Here is a 19,911-nt window from a genome sequence, read left to right as displayed (position 1 = left end):
CTCTCCTCACACGGCCCCCTGGAGCCGCAAAATGGCGGACACAATGAGTAGCCTCCGCCGCTGCTGCAACTGCCGCCGCCGCCGCCTTCTCCTCCTGCCGCCCACAGCTTGACTCGAGCCCGCCTGAGGGCGCCGTCGACCAGCTTCTCCGCCCGACCAGCGTCTCCTCCCCGCGGCTTCCTCCTCTCCCTCCGCCGCGAGGCAGGCTCTTCCCGCTTTCCCCGCGCCCTCTTCGGCGTGCAGGCCCCGCCGGCTCCCTCCCTCCTCCCGCGGCGTCGGCGGCGGCATGAAGCTGACGGACAATGTGCTGCGGAGCTTCCGCGTGGCCAAAGTGTTCCGCGAGAACTCGGACAAGATCAACTGCTTCGACTTCAGCCCCAACGGCGAGACCGTCATCTCCAGCAGCGACGACGACTCCATCGTGCTCTACGACTGCCAGGAGGGCAAGTGAGTGTACAGGGAGGGGGCGGGCAGGCCCGGTCAGGCGTGGGGGGGGGGGAGGAAGGGAAGGAGAGAGAAAGATCTTCTCTGAAGACGGGAGGAGGCCTTTCAGACCTTTCGCGGGTGAAGGGGAGTCAGTGGAGCGGGCGGGGGAGGGGGCTTGAAGAGAGAAATTTAGAACATTTAAAATAAACCGGTTCTCGGCATCTGAGGATACTTGTGGAGGAGGGTGGCTTGGGGACCGGTGTGGGTGTGTTGTTGGCAGGACCGGCTGAAGGACAAGAAGCGCCTCGGGTTGGTGGGATGCCCCGGCTTCCAAGGACGGAGGAACCGAGGGCATAGTTTATTTCCCCCCCCTCCCTTTTGTATCCCGCCTCCTCATCACACTGTGAGATCTGTAAGTAGGGCCTGTCTTATCTTCTAATATTCTTGGGAAAGTGCAAGTGCTCTATAAGCATTGGTGGTGTTTCTTGCCATAGAGAAAAGCAAGTTGTACATCTTAAAGGAAAAGCCTTTGGTTTGTCAGCCTAGATAGCTCAGTTGCTTAGCATAGTGCTGATAACGCCAAGGTTGATCCTGGTATGTGGTGACAACTGGGAAACATTGGCCTGCGAGTGCTCCAGTTGGAGAACAGCCTTTACCAAAGGTGTCATGGGCTTTGAAGACACTCGAACTCAGGACACAAGGGAGTAGTGTGCTAAGAGGAAGGCACGCTTGGCAAATCCACACCATGATCAACTCCCGCCCAGAAACCAATGTCCCCGCTGTGGGAGGACGTGTGGATCTAGAATTGGTCCCCACAGTCACTTACGGACTCATTGTTAAAACCGTGTTTATGGAAGACAATCTTACTCTGCTATAAATGATCGCCAAAGAAAGAATAATTCCTGCATTGCAGGGGGTTGGGCTACATGATCCCTGGGTACCTTCCAACTCTACAGTTCTATGATTGGGTTCCCCTCCCTAGCTATATTGAGGATTGTGCTCCCTAACCTTTGTATTTACCTATGCAAATAAGCAGTGTGCTTGGTTGCTGACTGAACTGACTAGGTCCTAGGTTTAGGAGGAAATCTATGTTGATGGCGACTTCAACAAGATAGCATTATTGTGGGATCTTTAGCACATGGATATGTTAGGGATGTAGGTAAACGGGGGGGGGGGCTGAGTGGAGAAAGGCGTGATGTATAAAAACAGTACCTCCGTTGGAATATGGTTGTGTCAGCAGAGGAGCATGAAGTGAGTCTAACTGTCCCATCAGTAGCACCAGATATAATGCTGTAGAATAGATAGACTGGTAAGTAGCTGCCCTTTCCTTTTTATCATTGTGAGAAAATGAAGATGAAATTATACCGGCAGTTGTGTCAGACACGACTGTGTTTGTGTTGCCCTGCTAAATGATTCGGTGATTATAAAGTACTGTATTCTTGCAAATGCAATTTGCTGCTCCTGTTAGTGGGTTTGAATTAAAATGCATTTATAAAGGCTTGTGTTCAGTTTTCTTTCCTTCTCACTCAGTGTCTTGTTAAAGTTGATACAGAAAGCACCTTTTTTGAACCACTTGCTTGTTTTTATATGTGAGACCAAAACATTGAGACAATGTGAATACCAAATCCTAGTGAATGTGATATTTTCAGCATCACACCTATAACAGAATTTTCTTCAGCTTGCTTACTAAGTCTGGTACACTAATAAAGTAGTTCCTACCCCACTTCCTAATCTGTGCTTCTGTGGGGTAGAGGCGTACCTAGGGGTTGGCGAAAACTGCCCTTGCTAGGGGCACAAACTTCACCTAGCAGAACCCTCCTATGATACCTGGAGTGCCCCTGGCTCACCTCTCCAGGTCCTGCCTTGTTTTTCTGCTGGAGGGGACGGAAAGGGTCCTCAGAGCAGCTACCAGGCAGGAAACAGTGCAGCTGCCCCATTCAGCCCCAAGGAGACATGTTCTTCTTGTCCAGGCAAACTCACCTGCTGCTCAGATTTGGGGGTGGGGGCGGGGGATACAGCTCAAGAGCACAAGGGGCCCTAGGTATGCCTCTGCTGGAGGGTAGATTACAAGGGAGGTTTTTTCTGCCAGAGGTTGGGGGCTCCATGTCTTCTGTTGACAGCCAACCACCAGTGGTATTGTGGAGGCGGGGCAAAGAGGTTTCCCCCTTTCCTGCTGTATCTAGCTTGCTTCACTTTGTTGGGGGTGGGTTGGTGGTTAGACACATTCATTTTAATGCATGTGGTCCCAGCACACACCAGATTTTGGGAACTGAGGTTGTGCATATAGTGTCCACACAGGGAAAGGGATGGCATGGGTATGGAAGACCCTAAGCCACATCACACCTCACAGTGTGTTTGTTGTGGGGGAGGAAGAGAAAGGAGAATATTAGCCACTATAAGACTCCTTAGGGTAGTGATAAAGCAGGATATCAAATCCAAACTCTTCTTCTTGAGGAATCAAGAAGGGAAACAAAATTTCCAAAACTTTTAAAGACACATTATTATTATTATTATTATTATTATTATTATTATTATTATTATTATTAAAATTCAGTGAGATAGGGTTTTTCAAAATAAGTGTATTAATAGTATTTCTTACTATACATAGATATATAATAAATCTGTCTGTCATCAGTTCTACTCCATGATTTATACTGTTCTCTTTTGTAGACAGAGTTCCCATATTTACGGCTCTCCCCTCCTGAAGAGTCTGCTCTTTTCCATGTACAAGTACTTAACTCCATTAGCTGACACGGGCAGTTCCAATTCAGTCTACTGCTGAATAGGAATCAGGGTTTCTGATTTCATTCTGAGAGCATCAAATAATATTTTGCAGTCACCCTTGAGGATGGTGAAATCTTTGCCAATAATGAAGCTATCTTTGCTATTTAAAAAAAGGTTTCTTCTACTGAAACCCATATTATTTTGTATCTGTCTGATTTAGGTTTAAAGCAATTTTTCAAATTTCAAAGGAAAAAATCATTTACTTGTTAAATTGGTTGCCCCCAGCAAGAGTGTCCAGAGCTTATGAAGTGAGACATCAATGAAAAGCACACTCACATGTAATCAGACTATGTGTTGTTGTGTAGCTCCAAGCTTTATTTTCTCCTTGTTTAAGGCAGTTCTTAGACTAAATAAATGCCTTTTTAATAATTGAAAGCAGTCCTATGATCTTGCATTGGTGACACATACAGTTCGTTTCCTCCCTTTCCCCAAGGGGAGTGTGTATCAAGCCAAAAAGAGTTCCTTACCCTCTCACTTCATTGTGGGCTCAATTTTATGGAACTCCTTTCCAACTGAAGTCAGACAGCCCCCTTCACTGTTGAACTACTGAAGACATTTTAATTGAAGTATTGTTATAGTTCTGACCAATTTTATAGTTCTATCAAAAATTTCCTTTTTGTGTACTATATTTCTTGTACACTGCTTAGAGGTGGTTATACAGTATATAAATTGTTTAATAAATAATAAATAAAAAGGTGATTTTGCCACCTATTGTTGAATCACAGTTTACATGCTCTATTTATATTTGTTCTTCTACTCTGTTGATTCTCACTCTGACCACAGATAGACAAATTGAAATTAAGTGTCCCAGCTTCACCTAATGCTTCTGTCAGTTTGAAGAGGACATAACATACCGTACCAGAGTGCAATGAATTTTTGAGTGCTAGATGTAATAGAAGTGGCACATACATCCTTTCACTTAGCAAGAACATAATTTTCATTCCCCTACTTATGTTACAGTATCAACAAGTTTGAAAATAAAATTTATTCATGTTTATTGCTTAAATACTATAATCTACCACTATAAGCCATGGTTTATACACCTGGCTTATGCATTCCCACCATTCCTTTTGCTGTGAGAAGGAGGAGCTTGAGGGCTTCTGCTTTCAATTTTAAACTGAAACAAAAAACAGGGCAACACGTGACCAAATTCAAACGAACATAATGTATTTACAACATATGTAATGTCAAATATATGCAGTGGTGCCTTGCTAGACGAATGCCCTGCTAGACGAAATTTTCGCTAGATGAAAGGGTTTTGCAATCGGAGGTTGCCTCGCAAGACGACAAGGTTTTCTATGGCCGCCGCTTCGTCTTGCGAAGCGTGGCCATAAAAAGACGAAGCAGCTGCGAGTCAACCTCTGATCGCAATCCCAAAGGCATTTGTCTAGCGGGGAAGAGGCAAAGGAAGAGCAGCTGTCAGCGCCTGCCAGCTGATCTTCCTTTGCCTTCTTTCCACGCTACAGCTGGTTCCCCTTTGTGTTCCGCTGGTCTCTGCCGGATCATTCCTCCGCTTCTCCCCTCCTTCGGCTCGGCGGCAGCGGGCGCTTCCTTGGCAAAGGCAAGCAGGCAACCCCGACAAGCAGCGCCCACCGATCTTCGGCTCTGTCCCCCGGAGCTGAAGAGCGGCGGGCGCTGCTTGCCGGGGTTGACAAGCCCCGGCAAGCAGCGCCTACCGATCTTCATGTGACAGGCGGTGGGGAAGGCAGGCAGGCAGACAAGAGAGCAAGCGCCTGCCTGCCTGCCCCGCCACCAGTCCCCCAGACCCCATAGAACGCATTGATTAAGTTTCAATGCATTCCTATGGGAAACCGGGACTCGCTAGACGAATTGAGTCCTGGAACGAATTAAAGTAGTCTAGCGAGGCACCACTGTATAATATAAATCGCATGTAAACAATTCCAATAGGTCTCTGTGAGTCCCTGTTGATATGAATGGAACCAAATGGCAGAAAGTCATTCAATAAGAAACAAGTTGAAAAGCTTTGTGTATGCAAAGTTCCAAAGTAGTTAAAGTAGTCAGCGAACTTGTCGTCTTCCAAAGTTCCAAAGTAACTGAAGTATTCAGTGAACTAGTCGGACAGTGTTTCCGGAATGTTGCACTGTTTGCAACACGGGGGTTTGGTTTGTTTCTTTCCATTTTAAACTAGCTACAGTTATGTCCAAAGTTGGGACTCTGATTAAACTCTCTAACCATGGTTTATAATTCCTACATGAATCTGTTGAATCAAGCCAGATTTCCTGGAGTGCAGACAAGGAGGAATTAAAATTAAAAATACAGTCATACTTTGGTTGTCGAACGCCTTGCGACTCGAACATTTTGGCTCTCGAACTGCGCAAACCCAGAAGTGAGTTCTTTGGAACCCAAACGTCTTCCGCGGCTTACAGTTGAGTGCAGGAAGTTTTCCTGCAGCCAATCAAAAGCTGCGTCTTGGTTTTCTAATCCAGAATGGATTCCATTCGAAAACCAAGGTACGACTGTAGATGCTTCTGACTACCCCTTCCTGGTGTATCCCATGGCTAATTCCGATAATACTAAACTATAGTTTACTAGTACATTCAAAGTGACTTAGCCTGTATCTAGACTGGGTTTTGATGCAGAAGGCCCAAGTTCAAAATTGACTCATCCATAAAGTTCATAAGCTCCTGGCCAATATATAGTTTTTATGATGAGACAGATAACAAATCTCTTCTTGCAGCAGGCTACAATGCTTGCTTTTAAATTTCCTGGGTAAAGATTCAGAAATACTGACATGACTCAGTAGCCAAACATGTTTATGACTTCCTCTTAACCTTCCCCTCCCCCAAGTTTTCTCCATGTGTTATAGAACTTTGGTAAGGAGAGGTCTTCTATATCGTGCTGAGCTCTGGACCAGGCAAAATAAGTGCTGGTTTGTTGTGCTACTTCTGCCTGGCTATTTGTAAAGTAAAGAGCAAAGTCCTTTTGCATATGTTACAATATTTGACAGATGTGAGGGAATTTCTTACTGTAGTGGAAGATTAGATCTAGAACTCTGATTTGGGTTGTGTCTGCACATCATCCAGGAGCTGAAATAAGGCTTATGCATTGCCGCCGTCTCTCCCCTACCTCTGTGTAGCCAGAAGGAAGTTTTTGACTACATCTGGTTTCACTTTTCTCTGAATCTTTGCTTGTGTCATATGGGCCAGGATTTATTATACAGGTGAAACTCGAAAAATGAGAATATTGTCGAAAAGTGCATTTATTTCAGTAGTGCAACTTAAAAGGTGAAACCAATATACGAGATAGATGCATGACATGCAAAGCAAGATATGTCAAGCCTTTATTTGTTGTAATTATTTGTCGTTAGGCGGGTCAATTATAAATGGAATGTAATTAATGAAATGTAATAGTGATGTTTATTTTTGTATTATTGTAACTATTTGTTTTATTATTGTGGAATTTCCAAAAGAAAGCATTTGTAAAAATTAAAAGAAAATAAGTTGCATTACTGAAATAAATGCACTTTTCGACGATATTCTCATTTTTCGAGTTTCACCTGTAAACTCTTAAGTGGTTTAACAAACCAGCTTAAGACACCATGGTTTGAAGTGAGCTTGCTTTGAATCTGACCAGATATTCATTGGAACTGTTGCTAGCCCCACAATCTCTTTATTTAATGGCATATGCTAGCATGTAAAAAAATCATTTGTTAGTCACAGTTCATTTTGTGGTAATCAAAGGAGAGAGAAACGGCAATCTTAAAATGGCAGTTGTCTTCTTTGAGTGAAGGTGTTCAATTGCTTTTTTAAAGGTTTTGATATGGCTAAGCGGAGTTCTTATATGTTGGAACAAGTATAATCGTTCTTGTATTTCTTCCTGGCAGACCTAAGAGAACACTATACAGTAAAAAGTATGGAGTGGATCTCATCAGATACACGCATGCTGCCAACACTGTGGTGTACAGTTCCAATAAAATAGATGGTAAGTGATCTATTCATTGTCTCTAATATCTACCTGCTTTTTGGCAGGGATAGATAATAATTACTGAAGACTTGAGGAAAAGATTGGGCTTGACTACATTGAGTGGTTTATTCATTAAAGCTTTTAGAAGGTAAATGAATATTTTCCATGCTCTTAGGGATTAATCTCTAAGGCATTATTTTAAAGAGAATCCTTAGTCAATTATTGACTGAACTGTTAATCAGGGTGAAATGAAAGCCTGAAACATTGATTTGATGGAAGCTAAACATGTATGCAGATTTCTCTTAAATTTGCTACTGGCTTATAGTGCAATTCTAACCATGTCTACTTAGAAGTACGTCCTATTGAGTTGAGTATGACTTACTTCCAGGTATATGAGGTTACAATTGCAGCCTTAGTACTTGCCCCCATTTCTGTTTTCCCCAACCCTAAATATATTTACTTAGGAATATATATTGGGGTCTGTAAATTCATTTCTCTTCCTAAAAATGTTACAGTGGATTTTTGACTCTTTGTCTACATGTCTATGTGGTTAACGATGTTGATTATCTTCATCAGACTGGGTTCTGTTGGTCACATCAGATGTACATTTTTAGTATTTGAGCTTGTCTTGTGCAGAAACGTAAACCTGAAAGAGATTTATGAATATGGGCTTTGATTTTTTCCCCTACTCAATCTATCCTTCCCACACTTTTCCTGCTTCTTTTTCAGTCTAATCCATTTCCCCCAAACTACTGTAGTCTCCTCACTTCTGTTGTTGTGCTTACTCTGCAGATTCTGCAGTTCCCACCTTCAGTTTATTTATTGAATTTATATCCCATCCTACCAGTGCAACCCTATCCTCAACTATTGACATGTTTGCTCCACTCTCCCAACAGCTCTCTCATCCCCAAACCTGGCTTGTTCCATCCATTCAATATCCCTGTTCATACTCTAATACAGATGAACAGTTTCTGCTTCTCATCTACCATTTATCTAGTGGGTAATCATTAATTACTTACTTTTAACTTGATAATGTTGTTTCCTTAAGTTGACATTTAAGCATTTGAACAAACCATGCTTGACTAAAACACTGAACAAGTTCTCTAGCTTGCTTTTCATCCTAGGGAAGTGGTGAGAAATTGATTTCCCCACCCCCCTGTTGGCCAGCTTCATTCCCTCACCCACATACCCCTGTGGGCCACCCTCTGACTATTGGCAGTTACAGTGAGCACCTTTAAAGTCCATTTGTGAGTACGATTTGATTTAACACTACACCTTGCAAATGGACAAAACTGGGCTCAATGGGAAACCCCTTAGTGCAAGGCTTCCTCAACCTCGGCCCTCCTGATGTTTTTGAGACTACAATTCCCAGCATCCCTGACCACTGGTCCTGGTAGCTAGGGATCATGGGAACTGTAGGCCAAAAACATCTGGAGGGCCGAGGATGAGGAATCCTGCCTTAGTGCAACCAGTTCTAGTAAAGCTTGCTGGTGGTGCTGATTTAAGCTCCCAGTTGTTATTTTGTAGCCACATCCTTACCTGTCCCACACTTGTCTTCATATATATGACATCAGGTGTCGGGTGGGTGGGCATGTTTGGGGAAAGCAGCCTTGCTTGCCATTTTGGGTCCTGTGCCTACAGGGTGGAGGTTTTTCACCCTTTGTAGGGCAAACTTCTAAATTTATCCTTTTTAAGTTCTGTCAATTTAAGCTGTAAGTACAAGGAATGCCTGGCGTGCTATGGTCCATGGGGTCACGAAGAGTCGGACACGACTAAACAACAACAACAAGGAATTTATTTTGTAGTAACACCTTGAGTAAAATAATAAAACTTTTGTCAAATTCAGCAGTTATAACCTGAGAGTAAGATGTTGAGATACTTGGTATCCTAAAGAATAGTCAAGCTGATTATCAAGGAATTAATATTCTAAAAATTATCTGAGAAGCATTGTAGGCATTCATGGAGGGTCATAAAAGTATTATGAATAATAACTTGAGTTTTTTAATCTAAAGCTTAAAATTCAGAACTCGCCAATCTTTCTGGCCTCTGCATAGAGGTGATACCATAGCAGTAATTAACCACATCCTTCCTTCTCTTGCTGGGTGTACAAAATTATGATATGGCTCCTTAACTTTTCTTTTTAAAAAACAAAATGAGTGTACATTCCTTGATTATTAAACAGTCCTCAGCCATGGTTGTCAGTGTTAAAGTATGCAGTGATGTGGGTTTTCCAGAACCAGCATGGTGCACTGGTTAGAGTGTTGGACTAGGGCCTGAGAGACTAAGGTACAAACCCCACTCTGTCTTAAAGCTCAGTGTGTACCCTTAGACTAGTTACTGCCTCTCACTTTAACTTGCCTCACAAGTTGATGTGATGATAAAATGGAAGTTCAGGGGAGAACTATATGCACCTTTAGATCCTTGGAAGAAAGATGGCGTATAAACAAATAAATTAAAAATAAATAATTTCCATATCCTAAATCAATTGAGTCTGATTTTACATAATTGATTGATTTAGTAAAAATAAGAAGCGGGGATTGGGTGAATCATGTTTGGGCTAGTTGAGGCTCATCTGTATAGCACTACCAGGGTTGCATGTAAACTTATCCATTGAAGTTGTAATGCTGTATTCAATCCAAAGCTTTACTTGAAAATACATTTCGAGATATAACAGCTTGACAACATACATTTCCTTACATAGGACTGTGTCCAGTGCTAGTCCTTTTCAGAGTAGACCTGTTGAACTTAATGGACATTACTAACGGGTGGAATTCATTGTTGTATGAAGGATGTTGTTCTGTCAGCACTAGCATTTTCTGCTTGCCTTATGGAATGATCTCCTCTCTTCTCCCACGACATGCTGTTCTTAGTGTTCTCCCGCCCCTCCAGAGCAGCTTTGGGTGGGGTCCCATTGCACTAGTGGGAGTCATTGTGCTGACTTCTGCTAGTAGTATGGAATAGTTGACACTGACCCTAGATTTAATAATTTCAGTTGGTCTACTTTGAGTATGACTAGGCTTGGCTACAACTCAGGGTTTAAAATTTAAAAGAAAACAAACACACAAAAATGTATTTATTTTAATTACATATTCATGCACACTTCTGAGGGATAGTCATCTACAAAATGTTAATCACAACTTTGAAATTGCAGAGTTTGACTGTTTTATGTGTAACTAATGAATTTTATGAAATAATGGATTTTTACAAATGGAAAAAAACATTAGAAAATTTTTCTACCTTGTATCACTGATATGTGCTTCAAAAGGTATCTATCTCGAATGTCTGAAGCATTTCAAGAACTCAATCAGTATGGACATGTTCTTGGAAGAGGCAGGCAAGTCATTCCTTTCCTGCAGGAGGCTTGCCACAATTTGTGTGTTTGAATTAATATTTAGGTGCTTCTGAATTTCTGCTCGAACCAGCTCTGCTGATGTACTCCTCTATGAAGAATTTCTCACTTTTCAAGCCTAATTCTACCTGCCTGATTCCAGGCTGAGGTAGTAGTTTGTACAGTTTGAGGGTCTATGATACCACCCGGTACAGGAGATAACTGTACAGGCCACTGCCTTGCCTGGGACAGAGCTTTATCTGCTAAAACAAGGCGCTTCCTCCCTGCATTCGTTTGGTGCCAGGTAACTGTTGCTACTTAAAGACCATCAGAGTCTCTCAAATGTGTGTGTGTTTAAACAATAGATTCAGGAGCTTAAAAAACCTGTGCATTGCAGTGTGCATGGTAGAGAGTTGGCTCTTCAGACTAGCATGTCTGTCCTGGGCATTCATTTTTGGCTTGCAAAATTGTTCTTCAAAATGTGGTTACGTGTCTCTGCATGTTCTTACCAGTTTCACTGGAAAATACTTAGCCCATTATTTTTCATGTGATTAAAGGGCTGCAAAGTGTGGGTTCTGCATCCTTACTTTCCACTTGGGATTTGAAATTCTCATCTTATTTGCTCTCCCACTATAGTTTGTCTTTTGGAGAAGCTGACTTATTTACACCAACATTTATAAATATAACTTTGAGTAAAGACAGAGAAATAATTTTACAAGATTAGTTTTATCTGCTGTATAACTTACTTTTTTGGTTTTTTTACTCCAATTACAGTTAAGTATGTTGAAAATACTGATTGAGAAATACTGCAAATATAATCCTAGTGATCAATCTCAATGTTCCATTTGTGTTTATATACATGTTTAAGTATTGCTATTTAGTTGTCTTTTACTTGTTTACTTCTGTTCATTTCTTTTTATCCAGAAGTAGTTTTCAGAGTTCAGTATCCCAGAATTCTCATTTCAACTGCAGTTGTTGAGTTGAGGTGGTTGGCAGTTGGATAAGGTTTACATGACTGCTAAATTCTTAACACAGCTAAAAGTTAAACAAACTGCAGGTAGAGAAATGGTTATATTTTTTAGACAGAAAGTACAGTATATTATTCCTACTGGCTCAAACCTAAAACATTTTCATGCTGGGTCACTTAACTATAGGACAGCAAGTACTGTACTATTTTGATCAGGGTATGCCAGAAGACTGTACTTCATGGCTTCAGTTTTAACCCACACAATAACTGTGTTTCAAGAAAAATAACTGTGTATTGAAATAAAAAAGCTGTTATTACTGCCAGGTGATGCAGGGTAATATTGTTGATTTCTTGTAGATACAATCAGATACCTCTCTCTGCACGACAATAAATACATCAGATACTTCCCAGGACATAACAAGAGGTAAGATGAGTAGTGCGCTCGTAATTTTGCTGGTAAAGAAGCAGGAATAACAGTGCATTTTGTTGAATTTTATCCTGTTTAAATTGGCAAGAATGAAAGATGAAAAAATGGTTTTTTTGTCATTTATTTTTATCTCGCTTTCAGAGTTGTTGCTCTATCCATGTCTCCAGTGGATGACACCTTTATTTCTGGGTCGCTTGATAAGACCATCAGACTTTGGGATCTTCGTTCTCCAAATTGCCAGGTAAAATATTGGGTAGTCTGCATGACGTGCACTGGAGGGCTGCTTCAGAATGTAGAATAGACTGTAGAGCATAGTACTCAATTCCACTAAAAGATGATGTGTTACCAAAGGAATTACAAGCCTATAAATCTGTTCTGTGCATCAATTTGAGCCTTTTCTCTAATACTAATTGTCAGAATTTGTGGCGGTTCAGCATTGGAATCACAACTGGGGAGGGAAATGTTCACACACACACACCCCCATGTGTTGTGGTCCCAAAGAATATTCTCCCTCCATGCACACACTTCTTAGTAATATTTTTAAACCTTGTGCATGGTTGTTACCCACACAATGTTCAGCCTTTGGGAATGTATCCAGTTTCTTCGTCAAAAGCTGCAACTCTGGGATAAAGAGAATTATTCTATTTATGAAGAGCAAGCTAGTTGTAGGAAGCATTGAAATCTGATTGGATATCTCTGTTACATTACTTGATTTCTAAATACAGTGGTGCCTCGCTAGACGAATTTAATTCGTCCCGACGGTCAATTCGTCCAACAAAAAATTCATCTTGCGAGGCACCGTTTCCCATAGGAACGCATTAAAAGTTAATTAATGTGTTCCTATGGGCTCCGGGGGACTGGCGGCAGTGGCGGCGCTTGGCTCCCTGGAAGGCGGGCAGACAGGCGGCAACAGCCCCGCAGCTCTCCTTGCTGTCGGTGGCAGGGGGAGAGGAACGAAGGAAGAGAAAGCAGCCATTTCTCTTCCTTCGATCCTCTCCCCCTGCCACCGACAGGAAGGAGACATCCCGGGGTACGGAGAAACGCGCAGCGCTTCTCCGAACCCCGGGACCTGTCCTTGCTGTCGGCGGTAGGGGGACAGGAACGAAGGAGGAGAAAGCAGCCCTTTCTCCCCATTCGTTCCTCTCTCCCCCACCGCCGACAGAAAGCACAGATCCCGGGGTTGCCGGATCTGCCGGGCGGTGGGAGGGTCCGATCCTCCGCTTCTCGCTTCCCCCGCCCGACAGAGCCAAATGCCGGATCTGTTGGGCGGGGGGAGGGACAAGCGGAGTACCGGTCCAATCCTCCGCTTCTCTCTCCCCCTGCCCAACAGAGCCAAAGTTTGCACTGCCGCGCTTCGGCTCCGTCCCCATCAAAAAGCACAAGACAAAATTCCCGCATAATGATGATGATAATAATAATAATAATTTATTATTTATACCCCGCCCATCTGGCCGGGTTCCCCCAGCCACTCTGGGCGGCTTCCAACAAAACATTAAAATACAGAAATCCATCAAACATTAAAAGCTTCCCTAAACAGGGCTGCCTTAAGATGCCTGCTAAAGGTCTGGTAATTGTTGTTCTCTTTGACCTCTGGTGGGAGGGCATTCCACAGGGTGGGTGCCACTACCAAGAAGGCCCTCTGCCTGGTTCCCTGTAACTTGGCTTCTCGTAGCAAGGGAGCCGCCAGAAGACCCTCGGCGCTGGACCTCAGTGTCCGGGTAGAACAATGGGGGTGGAGAATTATTGATTGAAAATTCCATTAAACCATTGGCAAAAATATACAAATTTTTATTAGAATGGATGAGGAAGTAAAAAAATATGATAAGATGGGCACAAGGTGTTGGGAGAACAATATATAGGAGTCAGTAGGATAAATTGTGGAGGGTGGACATGAATTTTACGGCCTGTATGGGAATAAGGGAAAACATGATGAAATTGACATACAGGTGGCATTTGACGCCAGAAAAATTAGCAAAAATATATAGGAACAATTCAGATAAATGCTGGAAGTGTAAAGAAAAAATAGGAAATTATTTCCATTTTTGGTGGAGTTGTACAAAGGTTACCAAATTTTGGTCAGAAATCTGACAAATTGAAAAAAAAATGTTGAAGTGGACGTTTGAGAAAAAGCCAGAGATCCTCTTACTAAGCTTAATACCTGATAATATCCTGAGCGATAGGAAAAATATTCTCTTGTACGCTTGTGCAGCGTACAAGAGAATACCATCAATTCAGGAGTGGCGTATTAAATTGGCAGAATTTATGAATTTAGCAAGAATGACGGCAGTAATTAGGAGGCTCCCAAAACAAAAATTGAAAGAAGAATGGAGATATGTGGAGGATTATTTTTGCAAGGAGGGTATAAATTCGAAATGGGTGATTTGCTTAGACTGAGATCCACAAGAATACAAATACATAGACATATAATGTAAGAAAAATGTGAAAAGTTATTTTTTAATTACATACAATAAGGAAGAGGCATGGTAAATGTTATATATTGAAAGGGAACCGATATTAACATGCTTGGAAGTTGATTTTTATTCTTTTATTTCTTTTCAAATTTCTCTTTCTCTTCTTTTTTGTCCCTTTTCTTTTTCTTTTTTTCTTCTCTCCTTATGATTTGATTTGATATGATTTGTTAGAATTTTGCTTTTTGTATGTATTAGTTTGTTATGATTTGGGGGAAATTATTATGATGTGATTTGATATGATTTGTTAGAATTCCCTTTTGGTTTGTGTTTGGTTATGATTTGTTGATGTTTTTAATAAGAAATAAAGTTAATTTTTAAACCTGAAAAAAGAAAGAAAATAAAAAGAAAGGTGATTTAACAGTAATAGAAGTAACACTTTTTGTTTTTTGTGGAGTAATTCCTTTTAATTTCCCAAATTCTAGGGCTTGATGCATCCTCAAGGGAAGCCCGTGTGTTCATTTGATCCGGAGGGGCTGATTTTTGCAGCTGGGGTCAATTCCGAAATGGTGAAGCTTTATGATCTTCGCTCATTTGATAAGGTATGCAATGTTCAGGTGCATTTGAGATTGTAAACATTCCCAAGAGATCCTCTAAACATGATGTCTATAACAGGGGCAGAATTCCTGTGATTCAGATATCATGCATTTAACTCTAGAAAACAAAAGTCATACTCTAGATCTCTTATAGTAAAACGTATTTTTTGTTAAGTGGTCCTGAGTTTTCATTAATGTTGAAGAATGTCCTATCTGATCAGGGTCTATCTAGACCAGCATTCTTTGCCAGAATACGAGTGACCAAGAGATGCTCACTGGCTCCCTTCAGTCTTCTCACAACAAAAATAATTCAATTCGTTTGTGCAGGTTCATGTTAACTTTCATAAATAGAATGATTGAGGTGGTTCGGCTATATGCCCTCATTTGATTTTCTTTCTTGAAGGGTCCATTTGCTACCTTTAAGATGCAGTATGACCGAACCTGTGAGTGGACTGGTTTGAAGTTTAGCAGTGATGGTAAACTTGTTCTTATATCAACCAATGGAGGGTTCATCCGACTCATAGATGCCTTTAAAGGAGCTGTTCTTCATACATTTGCGGTGAGGCTGCTTTCCTTACTTTCTGGGGAGCTCTCTATCTTGAACTTCCTTAGTTATAGGTGAGATGTATTGCACAGATCCACTAGTATTGTTTTAGAGATTCCTCAGCTGTTCATCTTTCAACAATCATTCTGTCTAAATGTTTATACTACAGACATTTTTAGGAGGCACTATCAGGTGCTTCTTCCATAAACCTGTTACCGTAACTGTTTGGTATTGCAGCCCAGCAGGCAAGGCTTAAAACAATAAGAGTGACAAGTGAGTCAATAGTGCAACTGAAACAGTTATTTATTAAGCAGAATACCCAATGCAAGTGTAATAGATAAAGAAAGCAGATAAAGCATGAATTCTTTACATAACAGTTCTTGGTATTGCATTGCAATATCCTCCTACTGTCCTCTTGTTCTTCAACTTAAGACCTGATTATTCTAAGTTTCATAGTAGTTCATAATTAACAGTGACCATCAATATCAATGGATCTCATGGTCCTTTCTCCATCCTTTGAGAGACAAAGTGAGCCTACCCTGCTCCTGTCCTTTATGGGTTTTTATATTGATCAGAGGTGGGAACAACTTTTTCCACCTCCTTTTGTTTACCCAGTTTTCTCCTGTAATGTCATCTTAGCTTCTCTCATTTAGTAGCTTCATCATTCACCAAGCCACCATAGAAGGCCTTCCTCATTCCCTTATCAGCCCAAGGTGTTGCACATGCTGCTTGTGTATGGCAAAGGTTATGTTGAGCCAAACTCTTTTACTACAGTAGTTCATCAAGGACCCAGTAGTTCTTTAGGTCTGGATGGACTAGATTGTCGGCACATCAGTTTCTATTATTAATATCCCTTTAATTTCAAGTATACTTCAAATATTTACAGTCTCTGCCTAATTGCCATTTACTTCCCAAAATCTTGGATCACCCTTTTTAACCCAGGTAACTAAAGGATTCCATGTGTATCATCTTCTGGACTCTAGTGGTTTCTTGCTTCTTATCTTGAGGCATTGACTTGCTTTTCTCCCCTCCAAACTTACTTTTCCTTTTCCTTTGCAGGGATTTAACAACACAAAAGCTGTTACACTGGAAGCTTCATTCACCCCAGACTCTCAGTTTATAATGATTGGTAAGAGAGCCACACTCCTTTATGTAACTGTGGAACACCAAGTTTGAAAAGTAATTTCAGTGTCACTTCCAATGCAGCCTATGGCCTAAAAAGATTTCTGCCCTTCTGGGGTGTATCTGGCTGTTTTGTATATATTGGGTGTGCCATCAGTTGAAAATTAGTTGGGCTGCTTAATTAATTGGTCTCCTGTTGGTGCTTCATACTAATATTGCATAATCCAATTTACAGGATCAGAGGATGGGAAGATCCATGTCTGGAATGGAGAGACTGGAATGAAAGTAGCAGTGCTAGATGGGAAGCACACAGGCCCTATTACCTGTTTACAGTTCAACCCAAGGTTTATGACCTTTGCCAGTGCATGCTCCAATATGGTAAGGAGACAATATGTTTCTACAGAATCCCAGCCAAATTGAATATGTGCATGCTTCGGACAAATGGGCTCGCCTTATGGGTGTTTGAAAGTGAATACAGCTTTTTGTAGGAATTAGGACCTTGTTAAAGCAGAGTTGATTGCAGAGGAATCTACTTGCATTCATGCCCCCTGCAGTGGAAGATCAGGGACCCTGTGTGTGCATATGATGCTGTGAGAACATGGGGGTGAGGCTTGTGTGTTGCACTCCTGTCCCCTTAACATACTTACAGAACAGTGCACTTCAAAATGCACATGGGCTATGTAAGCAGGAAGTATAAACTCTCAATTTATCTTGAATAGTTCTTTGTAATTAGAAAATTGGCAGACATACTAGAATCACACTGATTTTGTTTCTTCTTTCAGGCCTTTTGGTTACCCACTATAGATGACTAATTCCGGATTCATCTTTTCCATTGGACAGCTTTCATACTGTACTGACAGCAACATATTTGTGAAGACTGTAATAGAAGTATTGGGATTACATTGCAGAGACTTGAATGCTCCCATGCAGCACATCTGGTGTATATTTTGGTATGCCAGGCTCTTTGCTGCATCCCTTCAAAAGGATTTTTTCATTTGCCTGCCCACCTACCACTTCAGGAACTTGAGATCCTGGCAAGTATTGTCCCGAATTGTAGCAGAGCTTTGGTTGAATATTGGCACAGCAAATACATGTTGATACATCAGTCCCTTTTGTTTTAAGTGAGGGTTATCAATGGTAAGCTCCTAGGATTCTGGGCTTGTTTAAAAACAAACTTTCCAGATGTTTTCTCTGGTCTGAAATATCAACAGAAAATACACTCTGCACTCCTTACGTGCTTTGTGCCACATAAACCTTTGTGCCATATATACAGCAACTACCCCATTCTTGGAGAAAGCTTCTTATGCTCCTAATACTCCCATGAGACTTCCTAGACATTTTCTATTCCTTGACATGGCAATGTCAAGGACATGCAGGGACTTGGAGTGGATGATCCTAAGCAATAAAGAAGTTTTCAGCTGTAAAATGTTTTTAAAAACAGACTGGATGGAAATGCATTCTCTGTACCCCTTCTTTCAATGTAATTGCAACTGATTATGTAAATATGGGGAGGGGGTGGGTGGGTTGAGCATATTTTTTTACTTTTAGATATTAAAAAGTAACATTTGGACCAATACAGTATTGTGGAATTAGTCTTGGTTCTTCACCTGCCTTTCACACATCGGTCTTCCTGTTCTCCATATTTCCATTTCATTCCTCCAAGGCTAGGTACAGCTTGTACTGCCCCCTTCCCTAAATATTTCCACCCATTGTGAATGGGGTCATTCTGTTAGTGCAAATTTAGTTAACTAACTCTGTCAAACTAACTTGATGGGACTGCAGAATTTCCAGCTTGTTTCCAGCTTGTTTGCTTTCTTGGCTTGTGAACGAAGGGGCATGTAAGTAAGCATGCCATGTGGCAACAGGAAATGAAATCAAGGTCAGCTGTTCTATTATAGTGATGTGCATCTGGGCCTACTGCTTTGTAGTCTTCACTACCAAGTGCTTAAAACCACTAGCCTGCACATTTCAATAATTATCATCGAAGTAAGCACAATTTCAGTGCTTCATGCTCTAGTAGTTTTGAACTCACATGAAGCCCTCACTCTTACTAGCATTTTGATGAGCCATGTTTCCTTTGGCTATGTCCTGGCTTTGCTAAGTGTTGTTCACACCTTTGGAGAACTTTCCTTTGCATTTAGAACGTGCTCTGGTGGTACATGTTACAGTACTGCATCCCAGGCGTTCTCTACATCCTCCAAAGAGCTGCTGCGCAGGAACCGTACTGAGGAATGTAATGTTTTACGTTTGAGGTGCTGGGGGAGAAAACTCCAATTGCCTTCTTATTAACTAAATTGTATTTAAATTTAAAATGTTTTTTTGTTGTGTTTGTGTCCAGCGGTTGCTTACTCTGCAGAGATAATGGCTGGATCTCTCCTGAGCCTGCCAAAGTTCAAGGATGCAGGGAGCTGCAGCTCAGGGATTTGCCTCAACTGCATCAGCACACAACCTCCTGGCTTCTGTATTAATTCACAGTATGGCAGCACTAGCAGGATTGTCAGATGCAGTGTTGAGATCCAGGGGCAGCACTATTACATCAATTATGTTCTTGGCAGTAATTCATTGGCATGGTGCTGCATTGAGCTGCGTGTTCTTTTCTACGAGCACTTCAGTTAATTTTTTAAATCATAAAATCTTGCCCACCCTGCTACAAAAAGAGAAATCAATGAGTGCTTTACTTTTTACCTTGAGTAAGCTGCTACTCTACTGAAGCTGGTTCTCAGTAGGCAGTGGGATGTATGTGTACTGCGTGTACTGCATTTACTTTTGCCAGGAGCTAGTTTTGATCAAACCATTTTTTAAGAAAAGCATTGCTTGCAAATGAACTCATATTTGTTAACTGTATTATGTATCCTAAGTTACATGTTTCATTTTGTAAACCTGTATTTGCAGCTTGTGTACGACTTTACAGATACGTTAGTCAAGAATAAATTGCAGTATTGGACACAAGGAGCACTGCTGTCCTCTATTAACTTTGCCAAGTAGTGTTCCCACCATGTATGTAATGTTTCCTGGTTACAGTATTTCTTCACTCTTGGACATATCCTTCCAGCAAAGTGTGCAAGTCATCAATTTTTCCAGTTACCGAACCTAAAATAGATGCATCTTCTGAAGCAGTTGCTAGATGTTAAGATTGATAAACATTTTATGAAGATCTACTGCACTGCCAGTAGGTAAGATTCTAAGGCCTGTTCAGTTATGAAAGTGACCCTCACACCTCTTAACATTTTTTTTACATAGGTTTATTGGCTCTAAATGTTTTACACCAAGGAAGGGGAACCTTATCGCTGGGTGGCCAAATATAGCCTTCTAGTTCACACAACTTCACTAGAGTCCATCCCCCACCATTTTCCCAAGTGATTTTGTCTGCCTGCAATATGTCTTA

At 41.4% G+C, this 19,911-nt stretch overlaps 1 protein-coding gene across 1 annotated transcript; it reads left to right on the top strand.

Annotated features, from left to right (window-relative positions):
• The first annotated feature begins 22 nt into the window (after positions 1 to 22).
• On the top strand, positions 23 to 19,475 carry WDR82 (WD repeat domain 82). The gene is made up of 9 exons (XM_035106107.2): positions 23 to 447; positions 7,055 to 7,152; positions 11,787 to 11,853; positions 11,998 to 12,097; positions 14,750 to 14,866; positions 15,264 to 15,419; positions 16,464 to 16,533; positions 16,762 to 16,904; positions 17,309 to 19,475. Exons 1-9 carry the CDS (start codon positions 287 to 289, stop codon positions 17,336 to 17,338), a joined length of 942 nt encoding a protein of 313 aa, XP_034961998.1. The 5' UTR covers positions 23 to 286; the 3' UTR covers positions 17,339 to 19,475.
• The last annotated feature ends 436 nt before the right edge of the window (positions 19,476 to 19,911 follow it).

Source organism: Zootoca vivipara, chromosome 2 (assembly GCF_963506605.1).
Source record: "Zootoca vivipara chromosome 2, rZooViv1.1, whole genome shotgun sequence".
Lineage (NCBI taxonomy): Eukaryota > Metazoa > Chordata > Lepidosauria > Squamata > Lacertidae > Zootoca > Zootoca vivipara.
This window is presented reverse-complemented; position numbering and strand designations above follow the sequence as displayed.